The 14,333-nt window shown below is 33.8% G+C and overlaps 1 protein-coding gene across 5 annotated transcripts in view; it reads right to left on the minus strand.

The window, feature by feature from the left end:
* The window catches only part of STRN (striatin), a 99,204-nt gene that overhangs the window by 39,300 nt on the left and 45,571 nt on the right, over window positions 1-14,333 (minus strand). For all 5 annotated transcript variants that reach the window (XM_045549392.1, XM_045549391.1, XM_045549390.1 and 2 more), the window contains 3 exons: window positions 7,146-7,224; window positions 4,627-4,794; window positions 2,229-2,364 (listed from right to left, as the gene is read on the minus strand). In XM_045549392.1, the coding sequence (XP_045405348.1) occupies window positions 2,229-2,364; window positions 4,627-4,794; window positions 7,146-7,224 (383 nt within the window). The remainder of the gene's footprint in view (window positions 1-2,228; window positions 2,365-4,626; window positions 4,795-7,145; window positions 7,225-14,333) is intronic.

The following is a 14,333-nucleotide window of genomic DNA, read 5'->3' on the forward strand; positions in this document are numbered from 1 at the left end:
GTGACTAAAACAGTAGTTAATAATTTGTACTTCCATTACTGTTTCCTCCTAAATGTGGAGACTAAATGTTGCTGTAGAAGATGTCTTTCCACAGTTTGAAGCTGATCGCTTTTTACATGCATGTATTCAAGATCATTATTATACTTAACTGATAATGATGAGAATGTAGATAATGTTGGTAAGGAAAAATTAGGTGAAGAAGTTGATCAGAGGAAAGAGAAGATGATGCAGAAGAGGAAAATAATCCAGAATATAAACCAAGGAACAATCAAACTCCAAAGACAGCAAAGAGAAAGATAGGAGAGGATATGTGGCTTTGAGGAGATTCAACTACAATAGCCTAAACACAACCAGCAGTTACTAAGAGCCTTATGTTTCTGTATCTACTTAGTAGACTCTATTAAACTATTTTAATTAAAAAGTACAACAACATTTCAAAAACCTGTTTGTTTTACTTGACATTTTAGGATAATTTTCAGCCATGTTCCCTCTATAAGATGCAATAGTAAATTTTTTAAGTCATGCTTATTCATTGCTAGAGGTTTTTAAAGTCCTTCTGGTATTTGCTATTAGACTGCAGTTGTGAAAATTATTGTAAAATAATGTAAGATAATGTTACCTTAATGTAAGATAATGTAAACATTAGGAAAACTGTTACAACAGAACCAATTATTTTTTTAGAAATACTTTTTCCTAAAAAACTAAAAGAATTTTTGAGTCCTGTGATGAATGGAGCTAAGTCTGTTTACATTAGGTGTGCCTTCTTTGTTTGGTCAAAGAATTGCTATGATCCGCACTAACTGAAGACAGTATATTAATGATTTTGATTTTTTAAAAACATACCGGTTTATGGTTTGAGAATTTCCAGTAAGAGCATATGTAACAGTTTTAATAATCAGTTTAAAGATTTTTTTAAATATTTAAATTGATAGTCACTCTAACAGAAACAGCATCATGATTAGAGATATTATTTAGCACTGATCTATGAATAAAGTATTTTGATGGGAAAATAATATTTCAATGCAATCATCTCATAGAAATCACAAGGAGTTACACAATTTCTAGATGATTAGGACAGAAAAAAGTGTCATGGAAGTTTAGGCTTTTTCTTTTACTACAGTAAATTAAGACGTGTAGATAATAAAAATAGGGGGTTACTACTTGAAGTTTAAATAATATCCATGGCAGGGCTATATCAGCAGAGTACTACTAAATAGTGACCCAAGGAAATGATAATCTCAAAGTAATAAATGTCTCTGATGGAGCCAGGAAACAGAGGGCATAAAAAACAAAGAAATTACACTTATAATGGAAAGCACTTTTTTATAGTTAAATAGATCATTTTCACACATAATGTCTCTTTTATTCCTCACAATATCCTCTAGAGATAAAAATGAGTATTTGTTATAATCCTCATTTTTACAAACTAAAAAACTAAGCCTGATGCATTAAGAAGCATAATTAGTAGTAGAATTGGAGCTTAAACCCAAGCCTTTTTAACTCTAGATCCAGTCTGCATTCTGTTACTTTCCTCCTTCCTATTCTTAAACAAATGTGAAAGTGGAAAGGCAATTTCCTAGCAAAGCAAACCATGTCCCCATCTTTTCTTTCTCTCAAAAGAAAGGGAGAAAAATGAAGAGCATGAGAAGGGGAGAGAGGGAAAGAGGGAAGAAAATGGAGAAAGGAAGAGAGAAGTAGTAGCAATTTAGAGACATCTCCTATTCTGGAAAACTGCCATGCCAAAGTCAATAAACTTATAAAGATCTGAACAAAACTACAGAAGACCCCCAAACAATTTTGAAGAAATCTAATGGAAGAGTTCTGTAAGTCTGTAGAACTTGTCTACGGACACGAGAGACAAAAACTGCATCAGTAAGAGCTGATGCCAGTCGCCATCAGGCACCGTGATGTGTCTGTAAGTTCTATTCTCTTATTGCAACCAATAACACTGCATTGTTATAACACACAACATTTACCATATTCACCAGCCCTATAGAAATATTGTCTTGTTCAATGAATTAACAAAAAGTCAAAGAGTAAGGACTTTTAAGAGAAAACTGCTAATACTAAAAATATTCTTGAACTCAAAATCAATATTAAAAACTCCTTTATATTAAATTTCCCCAAATTTATGAAAAAACAGTTAACAGTTTAGACTGAAAAACACGGATTATTTTTAAAGCATGCATTATAGTCTCTAAAATATTTATATAAGTTATCTAACTCACTGTTGAAGTATCAATGATGCTTTTCTCTCTTCCATCAATATCATCGTCTTCATCTTCATCACTGAAATCTGCAGCTGCACTTTCAAGGAATTTGAAATTATCCAGCACCGAGGCAGAATCTGTTAACTCAGATTTTCTGGTTTAAAACATGTACATCCTGCTCAGTTAATCTTTTTAACTTTGACATAAGGATTAACCCACGATATGGTGCATTAACTTATGTTTATATTGTAACTACGATCCCCAAACCATATTATGATCTACATTGATTCTTATCTATTACATTTCCATGGATTAATTTAAAAAAGCAATACAAGAAGTGGCTACTCTTTTAAAAGTACTTTGTAATCATATCTATTTAGATTAGTGGTAATCTAATAAACTCTCCTTCCTGATTCACTATTATTTTGATCCTTTCATCAAACTTAATGTATTTCTTTTTTAAAAATTTTGTATTATCCCTGCCTCCATTTTTCTCTATTCTTTTCCTCTCTGCTACACTTCTTTTGACCTCTCACATAGATTTTCACAACTAAGATAATAACTAGTAAATGTGTCACTTTTATCTGATGCAATATTTCTGCTGGACAGCTTAAGAAGTGAAAGAGCAAACGTACACATAAAGTTATTAACAACGATATACTAGTCAAATTTATATTACTGTAAGACTTGATCCTGTTGCTGAATAAACCATTAATCTTTTAGAAATGGTTGCATTTTCAAACATATGACTTGAATTTAGTTCCCTCAAAATAAATTTAGTAAACAGTTTCCTAATGACCAGAACAGAATGATTTCTCTCCAGTTCATTAGGAAATATTTTAGATAAGAGAGCATTTTCCTGAAAAAATATAGTCACAACTATGGACCAAGTTTTCAAAATAGATAAATCTTAAATTTCAAATCTGTTGAGAACTATGGTTTTGGTCCCTGCCCCGCTCTGCCTCCCCACCCCCAATTCCCCATCCCTATAGAAATATGACAGATTCAGAACAACATCCTTGTCCAGTTTCAAAAGACAGGTCAAGGCCAAAACACACAACAGAGTGGTCTTTCCTGAAGGTCTTTACTGAAGATTTTTAAAGTATGCATTATAGTCCCTAAAAACATTTTATATTATCTGAGTTAAGTTAACCCATAAGGTAAAAATACAACCGGGAATAATGCCCACATGTTCTATGTCTATATAGAGAAATAATATACACCTTACATTTATAAATACAAGTTAATGTATTCTTAATTATTAATACATTTTAAAAGGCTACAATGAGATTTGTTTACAAAAGTCCTATTTTGAACCTTTACCTAATCCCAGAATTTTAGTTTACGTTCAGAATAACAGGAACTCTCTTCTCACTAGAAAATTTATGGAGTTCAATTAAAACCATTCTTCTAGTCTAAACATACGTCAAAATAAAGTAATATCAGATTTTTATAGAATCTTCAGTTTTTTATTCACTTAAGAATCACGGCAAATTTTCTGCAACAAAAAGAACCTACTTATTGAACTGTTCATATTCTTAAGTAGAATTATATATAATTATATATGATCTAAAATGGAAAACAAAAATGTTTCAAACTACTGAATTTTTCACTTATTCTACCAATTAAAACATATCTACTTAGATATTTTAAATCAAAAGAAAGATGATTTATAGTATTATTAAACAACAGTGGTTAAGAAAAGATTTACTTCTAAAGAATTTGAGGGGGCAGGCATGGTGGCTCCTGCCTGTAATTCCAGCACTTTGAGAGGCTAAGACGGGAAGATCACTTGAACTTAAGATTTTGAGATCAGCCCGGGCAACACAGTGAGACCCTGAGAACCTGTCTCTACAATTTTTTTTTTTTTTAAATTAGCCAGGTGTTTAGTCCCAGCTACTTGGGAGGGTGAGGTGGGAGGATTGCTTGAGCCCAATGGTTCGGGAAAGCAGTGAGCAATGATCGCACCATGGCACTCCAGCCTGGTTGACAAAGCAAGACCATATCTCCAAAAATAAATTAATTGTTTTAAAAAAAGAATTTGAGGTATTTGTATGATTTCTGGGTCACCAATAATGTCACCAGACAGATTTGTACTGAATTTCCAAATAAAATCTTTTATGAAGTTCTATTAGTGACTGAGTTTAAAGATATTAAAATCTACATGAAATTTAAATTTCAAGCAACTAAAATATCCTAAATAAATTCTTTTATTAAAATATTCATAAGTGATATCTCTAATCTCTATGTATAACTGCCTTCTAACCAAACGAAATTTAGAAATTTTTATTAAACTTAATTATATAATTAAGTTACTTCTATTTCACTACCTAAAAGTGCAAGTAGCACCCATAAAACCAAAACTATTTAATAAGAACTAGTTATAGTTAAAAAGCTTCCCACACAAAATACTTACCCAATCATTGCTGTCTCTTTAACTTCAGCCTCTGTGCCATTTATAACTGAGTCCTGATTTTTGTCATCTTCCCTGTCAGTGACATCACTTGAAAAGCCCAACAAAGCTCGCACTCGTTTAGATTTCACATCTAGAATAGTATCTGTGTAACCCACCTCCTGTAGATACCTGTGTAAAGAAAATCCTTACAATTCATTTATACTGGAATCAGTATTCCATAATTTCATAGGTAAATAATATTTCTTTAAATTCATTGCCTACATAAGACTTCACAGTACAGTACTATGCTAGTAAGACTTGTTAATAAATAATCTTCCAGCTGCAGATGGAGCTGTCTCTTGCAGTACCAGCCTCTACAGTCACTGAAAAAAATCAAAGAACTATACAATACACCATTCATCACATTTATCATAAGAAGAAACTGTTCCTTAATATATCTAATAGCACATTCTTTCCTTTAGGCAGGATTGGAGCAAACTCACTGCCATATTCTACCAAATTAGTATTTTATAATAGTGATTCCAGTAGTTTAAATATTTCTAATGTAAAGTGTCATGGATCAGTAATTTGAGATTTACAGAGAATGTTTCTAGTACATATGGTTTCCTCTACTACATACAAGAAGATAGCGTTTTCCAGAGTCATTTCTACATAAGGAAAGCTTCTATCCTGAGACAACTCTAAAAAATAGACCACAATTAAATTGTGGGATATGGGGTGTGTGAGTACACATGTGTGTGTGCATACATGCGTGTCTGTTACAGAGAGGCAGCAACACAGAAAAAAGTGCATATGCTTTGTATTGAGAGTCGGATCTGGGTTTTAAGCCAATTTCTACCACTTACTTGCAGTATAACTTTAACTCTCCTGAACCTCAGTTTTCTTTCCCCTAAAATAGACACACCCAATAATGAACCTGGAATATGGAAAGCACTCAATACCTATTAACACCAAAGGTGACCAAAAAAGACCAAAGTAGCAGTGGTAGGACCATGAAAAAGGCAAATGCCATTAACAAACACAACAGACAAATGTTAGGCATTAACTTATAAGCAGGCATTGAGTCTACTAGATGAAAGAAAACAAAAGTTGACAAGATAACCACTTTAAGTTCAGTTTATGATAAGAATTGCTCTTAATAGCATAGCTGAAAGAGATATCTCCCAAAGATAATATGTGATCAAGTGGAATAAGTGTACCTTGTTAAATCAAGATGCTCATTTTTCAATCCCATCCAATATTTATAGAAAGATCTTAATTAAAATTTGGGTAATTCTCAACTTTCCTGAATTTAATCAGTTCTTACAAAGTACTACAAAGATGTTATGTTTTTCTATTTTTAACAAATAGTATTTGATACATACCTCACTTTGGCAATAAAAATCACATTAGAATTATCTGTTTCAAAACTGCTCTTGCTATAGATAAGTTGACTTTACTAATTAGTTACTTCCTCATTCACTGATAAAATGGCACCTCTACTTTGAGGAGCAGATTATGGGTCCTTTGAAGTTTTTGAAAATATCTCTTAGATAGCTCATTACAAGACCACTTCTTGTTTTAAAAAAAAAAAAACAGCATTTAAGTCATATTTAAGACCAAAGTGGGCCAGGCAAGGTGGCTCATGCCTGTAATCCTACCACTCTGGGAGACCAAGGCAGGAGGGTCACTTGAGGTCAGGAGTTTGAGACCAGGCTGAGCAAGAGCGAGACCCCGTCTCTATAAAAATTAGAAAACTTAGCCAGCATGGTGGCATGTGCCTGTAGTCCCAGCTACCCGGGAGTGTGAGCCCAGGAGTTTGAGGTTGCAGTGAGCTAAGATAATGCCACCGTACTCTAGAGCCAGGGCAACAGAGTACGACTCTATCTCAAAAAAAAAAAAAACAAAAAACCAGACCAAAGTGAGGGAACTAGTGAAAATCTACTTATTAAATATTAGTAAAATCTCCTTTTCTTCTAATTTTGTCTACATTAAAAATATGAGGAGACATTTTAATATTCTCTTCCCATAGTCAAACGGAATGGCTGGCTGGTATGCACTTAATTTGGAAACTTTAGGTTTAAACTATGTAAAAGCAACTCCTGAAGTCCAAAATGATAGCAAATTTCATTTTACTGAGGTAAAATCTGAATACCAGTTTTGCAAATTTGGGGAATTCAAAAAGTTCTTCAATCTATTTAAAAGTTTAAAAACATAACACAAAACATATTAACACTGATTGGACTTATATTAAAACATATATATTCGTGCATAAAAGATGCAATGAAAAGAATAACTTTAAAGGGTATAGAATTCTTTTAATTATATAAATTCTATCACAAGGAAAAAGTATTTAATATGAAAAAGGAATAGTAATTCAATTAAGCATTTTCACAGGAGCAGCATAAGATTATATTATTATATCATTTTCAACTAAACAGAAAACATTCTATTGAGTTAAAAATACAAAATAAAAATAATTTCATGAAAATAAATTTCTTGTCTTTGACCATTTGTAAGTTTGACCTTGGGGTACTTACTGCCTGAGTAGTTGTCGACCTTGTTTCCACATTAATTGGCTGTTTTGTTGTGGCTGCACCTCTGTTTCATTACCTTCATCTGGAAAACATTAAATCATAATAAAACTGACTTGTTTTACTTGTTAGAGGACATCATAATTCATAAAAAATGTCCAATAAACATTTATAACGTTAAGAATATATAAAATTGCAAGTGTAAGGTATGTTTTGGGAAAGTGTAAATTTTGTTTTTAACTCTAATTTCCATAACAAAACTCTAATTTAAATTAATTATTGCTACTGGATTCCCCTTAGAGTAGCAGAATTAAAATATAGACATTTTCCCTATCTTTGGTTAGCCTAAGAATTTTCCTCCAGGACAAAGACCTATCAAGTCACACAATGAGAGAAAAATAGAAGTATTATCATGTAACAAATCAGAACTGGAACAAAATACCAAGGAATGATGGCAGAAAAGCCAGTTTGATAAAGAGCAGATATATGAAGAATAATCTCAATCCAAATGTTTCCTTCCCTAGCTGTTAAATGAAAACCTCAAGTATTCTTTTAATGACATTCTTTGAATGAAAACCTGAGTGTCTTAAAGCTATCATTGGGTAAAAGCAGAATCTTTTTAAGAAGGTGGTAAAATAGTTTTCCTATAATAAGACTGGACTAAAGGATTTCCAAACTACAGTATGGATCAACTTCAACAATACAAAAGAGTTCATACTTTTTATCAGCCTTTGATCAAACTATAAGAAACTGCTGATCTTCATAGGATCTTATTCAAGTGGAGATACAAAAAATCTGTTTTGTGATGTTTGAAATTAAGCATTTACTATGCGCTGTGTTCCAGGCATTGCGTTAAAAATATATACATTATCTCTTTTAATCCTTACAACCTCAAAATGTAGCTGTTAGTCACCATTTTAAAGAAAAGAAAGCTGAGTTTCAGAGGATAATATTCAGGTTTATTAGTTAGAAATACAGTTGTTAAGTGCTGAATTCCTTTCTGTTTCACTGCAGAGCCTCAGCATTTTCCTTCATACACTAACACTACAATGATAGGAAAGCAGAGAAACATATTAATAAAAATAAGAATTAAATCTTGCATGTTTGTTTTCCTCCTAAAATAACTCTGAAACAACCAGATTAAATTCTGTGATATACCAAAGAAACAGCAATAGAACAGACTGGGGCTTAGGGTGGGTTTGTGGGGGGGGAAAGAGTATAAGGGGAATCAAATTAACTCCAAAAAGAAGTTAATTACTTTGAGATAACTACAAAGAGGGCATCTAAAAAAAAAGGTAAAAACAATGTCTCAATACTGAGGTAAAACAAATACATCTTGTTTACATTGACTCATAAACGCAGGTGAGTAACCTGTACTTGCCAAGTGAGAACATTTATACTGGCATTTCAAGCCTTTAAATATTTCAGTGTGAAAAGAAGTTTTGAAATCATTTAATCTCCTATCACACTAGGCCTAAATCCTTTCTGTGTCATCCTCAGCTATACTCAACTGCCTTTGCCTTCTTGGCAGCTAGTGATATTACAAATGTGTGGTACATCAATTCAATGGAATACTACTCAAAAAGAATAGGGAATGAACTACTGATACACATCAACATAAATAAATCTCAAATGTATTACGCAAAGTGAGACAAGCCAGAATCAAAAGGCTAATTGCTGTAAAATCCTTTTCTTTTAAAAATAGAGACAGGGTCTTGCTATCAAGTGATCCTCCTACCTCAGCTTCCCAAGTAGCTGGGATTACAGGCACGAGTCACTAAGCCAAGCTGTGAGATTCTGAAATTCATATGACTTTCTGGAAAAGGCAAAACTATAAAAATGGAAAACAGATTAGTGGTTGCCACAGAATTAGAGTGAGAAGGGAGGGGTTTGTGAAAACACTAAAAATGGTGAATTTTACTACATGTGAATTATGCCTTAATAAAAAATAAAGACAAATCAAGTAAGAATGTACCCTCATCCTCTTTTAAAAAAAAAAAAAGTGTATTCTTATACTGAGATGAAATCTGACTCCATGGGTAACATTTGAGGTTAAAAAACAAAAAACACCCCGGGCATGGTCGTTCATGCCTGTAATCCTAGCACTCTGTGAAGCCAAGGCAGGAGGATTGCTCGAGGTCAGGAATTCGAGACCAGCCTGAGCAAGAGCGAGACCCCTGTTCTACTAAAAAATAGAAAGAAATTATCTGGACAACTAAAAATATATAGAAAAAAATTAGCTGGGCATGGTGGCGCATGCCTGTAGTCCCAGCTACTTGGGAGGCTGAGGCAGAAGGATTGCTTAAGCCCAGGAGTTTGAGGTTGCTGTGAGCTAGGCTGACGCCACGCCACTCTAGCAAGGGTGACAGAGGGAGACTCTGTCTCCAAAACAAAAAAACAAACAAAAAGACCCCTCAAAGTCAAAAAGCTCTTGTGCTTCTTTACCCAGGCTAAGCTCACAATTCTTTCCATGGTTAGTAAGTAGTCATAAATTATCATTCATTGTTGCCTTATCAAGTTCAAAAAGTATCACTATACAAAGGATTTTAAAGTGGATAATAGCTGAATTTCTTGGTAATATTAAAAGTATTTGGCTGGCATTTCCAGTCAACGTGGAGTAACAGAGATTGGATTTACCCGCCTGCTGAAATAACTATAAATCAAAATAAATAAAACAATGGTTTTCAAAATACTGGACATGAGGCAACACAGACAGTGATACCTGAGAGAAGGGAAACAAACAGGTGAGCCTTATGATTATCTGAGCTACTGCCTTGAAAGAGTTTCCAAATCATAGTACGGGGAGGGGGAACAAAAACAGTATCTGAAGAAATTACGGCTGAAAAACTCTAAATTTCATGAAAACCATAAACCCATAGACCTAAGAAACTCAATAAATCCCAAGCATAAGAAAGATGTGGGGAGGGGTAACTACACCAGGACACATCATATTAATAATAAATTGTTTAGAACCAATGATAAAGAAAAAATCTTAAAAGCAGCCAGGGATAAAGGTCCAATTATATACAGAGGAGCAAAGATAAAAATAACAAGCACAGGCTGGTCCAAAGGTAGTGAGTTATCTCACTTGATTGTTCACAGTCAGTTACAAATTGAACTCCTTGTTCTACTAACTTGCCAACCTTCTCACTACTGCACTTGACTAATCTAAAAAACAAGCAAACATCTCATCAGAAACAAAGCCTGTGAACAAAATACTTTTTCGGACATACAAAAGCTGAAAAAATTCATTACCAATAGCCTACATTACAAGATATGTATGTCACAGGGAGACTTTATGGCTGAAGGAAAATGATACCACATGGCAACACAGATCTACACAAAGCAACGATGAGCACTGGAAATATTTTTCATATTATTTAAATCTCTTTAAAAGAGAATAGAGAGCTGAAACAAAAATAATAATATAGTATGTAGTTTATAACATAAATAGAAGTAAAATATGACAATAGCACAAAGGCTGAAGAAGAGAAATGGCAGTACAGTTATAAGGTACTCATACTGTATACATAAAACTGTATATTACCACTTGACGATAAAGTGTAATAAGTTAAAGATCTACCCTATAAACCCTAAAGCAAGCACTTAAAACAACAAAGAGTTATTGCTAATAAGTCAGCAAAAGAGGTAAAATGGAATTATAAAAAATACTTGATTAATTTAAAAAGAGGGCTGAAAAGGAGGGGTGGGAAACCCTCAGCCTTTGGGGCCACGTGTGTGGCCTTCTGGATCCCTGAGTGTGGCCTTTTGACTGAATCCTAATTTTACAGAAGAAATCCTTTTATTAAAAGGGGTGCAGCAGAGAAAGATGAAGCTTTTCTTACTTCCTTTGGTGCTTAAAAAAGAACAATTTGAAATTAGAAGGCCACAGGTAAGGCAGAATATGTCACACTGTATAAAAATATTCAACTTTCAACAACTATATTCTAATATTAAACAGGAGAAATTGAAATATAAAAGATTTTGAACACTGTCTGAGACAATATTCTCCTAAAGTAGAAATATGAATGTTTGGAAGTGGGACAAAACAGAAAAAAAAAAATCAGAAGGAACAAGTAAATTTTTGTGAAAAATGTTTTGGAAAATGTTTGGCCCTTGCCTCTCAAGCAAAAAAAAAAAAAGAAAAGTCTGGATTATCAGTTTTAAGAAAATATAGTTTGTTGACCTGCTTTAGACCAGAACCTACCTCCTTACTTTTAACTTACTCATTAGCGTCTTCTGTCTCACTTTCTTCCCTCCATTGTTTTAGTTCATGGTTTATCATTTCAACCATTCTTTTGCTAATTTTCTTGTCCCTGTCTCCCCATTAATTCAGTGAATTCAACTACTATTTGTATTCTCTTTGACTTTATCCCATTACCATATGCGCAGACTAGTGCCTCTATACATACATACTCATGATCACATACCTCAATTGGATCCTTAGCTTTTCTCCATCTTACTATTCCCTAGTCAGTTTATCCTCCTGTTCACCATCAGTATTTTAAACCTTCTCTACCTTTCCTAAACATGTGACCTACTTAGTAGATAATCCTGTCTCATACATAAAGCTATGGACATCCCCTTAATTACCCACCACCAAACTGAAACCGAAATCTATAAACCTGTTACCTAACTTCCTACATTTTCTCTTGGTAACAACAGAGGACATGCTTCTCCTGCCATTCTCCAGCTATGTTCAGAATCCATTCCCTATCACTTCCTATTTCAAGTATCTCTACCTCTGACTTTTACTAGCTCCTTGTCTAAGAAACACATAAATACACACACACACACACACACACACACACACACACACACACTTCCTCTCTTTGCTTGACCCAATGTGTCCTTTCAGCTATTGCCCTCTAATTTCTCTCCTTCACCTTCACAACCTAGGGTTCCTGCAAGCTGACTACACTCAGTCCTTGTTTCTGCCCTCGTCATTCCCCTAAAACTGCTTGCAATAAAGTTCTCAGTGACCTGTGTGTCACTAAATCCTAGAGATACTCCTCAGCCCTCTGGGAATTAATCAGTAGTGCTGTATCGTCCTTCCTTCTGGAAACCTGTTCTCTTGGTTTCCACTCTTCTAGTTTTCCTCTTACTATTAATGTAGTCCTTCTCAGTTTCCTTTTTGGGTTTCTATTTTTCTACCAGCTTTTAAATGTTGCCATTCCTCAGGACCTTTTGGGTCCTCTTCTTACTCTGCATGAGGCCCCTAGGTGACCTCTTCTACTCCAATGACTTTGGAGTAGAACTATGTAGTAGAACTACATGTTGCTGCCTCTCAAATCTATTTTTCTAACCCGTATCTCTGGCTTGAGCTCCAGACTAATGTATACAACTGTCTACTAGCCATCTTCACTTGGCTGCCTAAGAAATAAACCCAAAAGTGAATCCACCATTTTCTAAACATACTTCTGGTCTAGTTGTTTAAACTACAAATGTGGGAGTCATCTCTACTATCCAATCAAGAACTAGTTCCTACAGATTTTACCTCCCAAATATTTCCTGAATATACCCACTTCTCTTCAACTCTATTGTCAAGGAAATCTTCCTCATTTGCCCAGGTGGCTGTAATAGTCTTCTAACCAGTCCCCTCATCTCCAGTTCTGCTCCTCCCTAATCCATCTCCTACACTGCAGTCTTAGGATCAGATTTGCTCTCAGATCACACTAACAGCCCTAATTAAGATCCTTCATATGCCTTCTCATCCCTTTAATGTATTTCACAAGGAATATTTCACAAGGTAACATATCTTACTCCTCCAGCTAACCCTCGTGCTGCATAGAGAAATACTACTGTCCAGTTATCCCATTTCTCAGATGTGCCACACTCTTATCTCAGAAGCTTTGCTGCTAATACTCTGTCTTTCCCTCATCTCTCATTAAACAAATATTTAATCAGTTTACTTGCCTTCGCTAACTAATATTTGTTCTTCAGAAGTCAAAGTTAAATATCACTTCTTCCAAGAAGCCTTCCTTGACCACTTTGACTAGATTTGGTTCCTCTGCTACTGTGCTCAGTAACACCTATTATTTCCCCATTATACATGTCTTATTTTAGTGTAATCTCTTCTTTAACTGTCTATCTTTCCTGTAAAAATCCAATAGAGAGGGCATTGTTGTCCTATTTACTGGATTTGGTGCTGCATATGACAAATATTATGTATTTATTATTTGTAAGATGAATAGATGCTTGGAAAGATGGATAGATAGAGTGATACTAGGTACTAACTAGATATTCTATAAGAAGAAAATAAACATTTAAGTTAGGAATTATTCTCAGAATATTTCCTAGTTTACATACCAGGAATGAAGCAACCCCAGGGAAATTAAGTACTATTACAGGGATAACAAAGTATAAGGGCAGAGTCAAACTGACATCTACCTGATTTTAAAGCCCAGGTTCTTTCTACTGAGCCACACTGTTTACTTATAAATTTTTTTAATTTATTGCAGCTATGCCTTATACTTCTAAACTGGTATCTAAAACTTCTGAAATGGAAACTGTTTTATGCAATACAGATTAAAATCACTCCTTTGAACCAGACAATATATTTTTAGAACAGTTTTTAACAAATAGCCTAAATTTTAAAAAAAAATTTTTTAATTTAAATACATCTCAGGTTACAAGAACAGACAACAAAGTAAAAGATACAACAATTATAAAACAAAGGAAAAAATACAACAGTGATCCATTGGTATTGCTCCAAATCTCAAGGATTTAATATTCAGCCGAGGAAATGCATTAATATATTACTACGCTGAATTAACGGTAAAATTGGCAGTACATTTAGAACTTATTTTTGAAAGTTCTTTCATACATTGTCAAATATAGAACCAGTGTGGTAAAATGGAAGAATACAAATTTTAGAGTCAGGTAGACTTTGGTTCAGTTCCATATCCCATTACTTAATAGTTGTGTGACCTTAGGCAAGTTTCTTCATTTCTCTGAGTTTAAATTTCACATACATAAAAAGAGAATAAATATTGTCTTTACTGAATAACTATTTTAAAAATTAAAGTTAATATATACACGTAAAGTCCGTAGCACAAGGTAGGCATTGTAGTAAATGATATAAACGATCATTAGTATCTTCAGATATTTTATGGAAGAATTTAATCTGAAATTATGCCAAAAATACATTCATCTGAAACATGGTGATAACTTCTGAACAATTTTTTTCACTTT

This window comes from Lemur catta, chromosome 4 (assembly GCF_020740605.2).
Source record: "Lemur catta isolate mLemCat1 chromosome 4, mLemCat1.pri, whole genome shotgun sequence".
In the NCBI taxonomy this organism is placed as follows: domain Eukaryota; kingdom Metazoa; phylum Chordata; class Mammalia; order Primates; family Lemuridae; genus Lemur; species Lemur catta.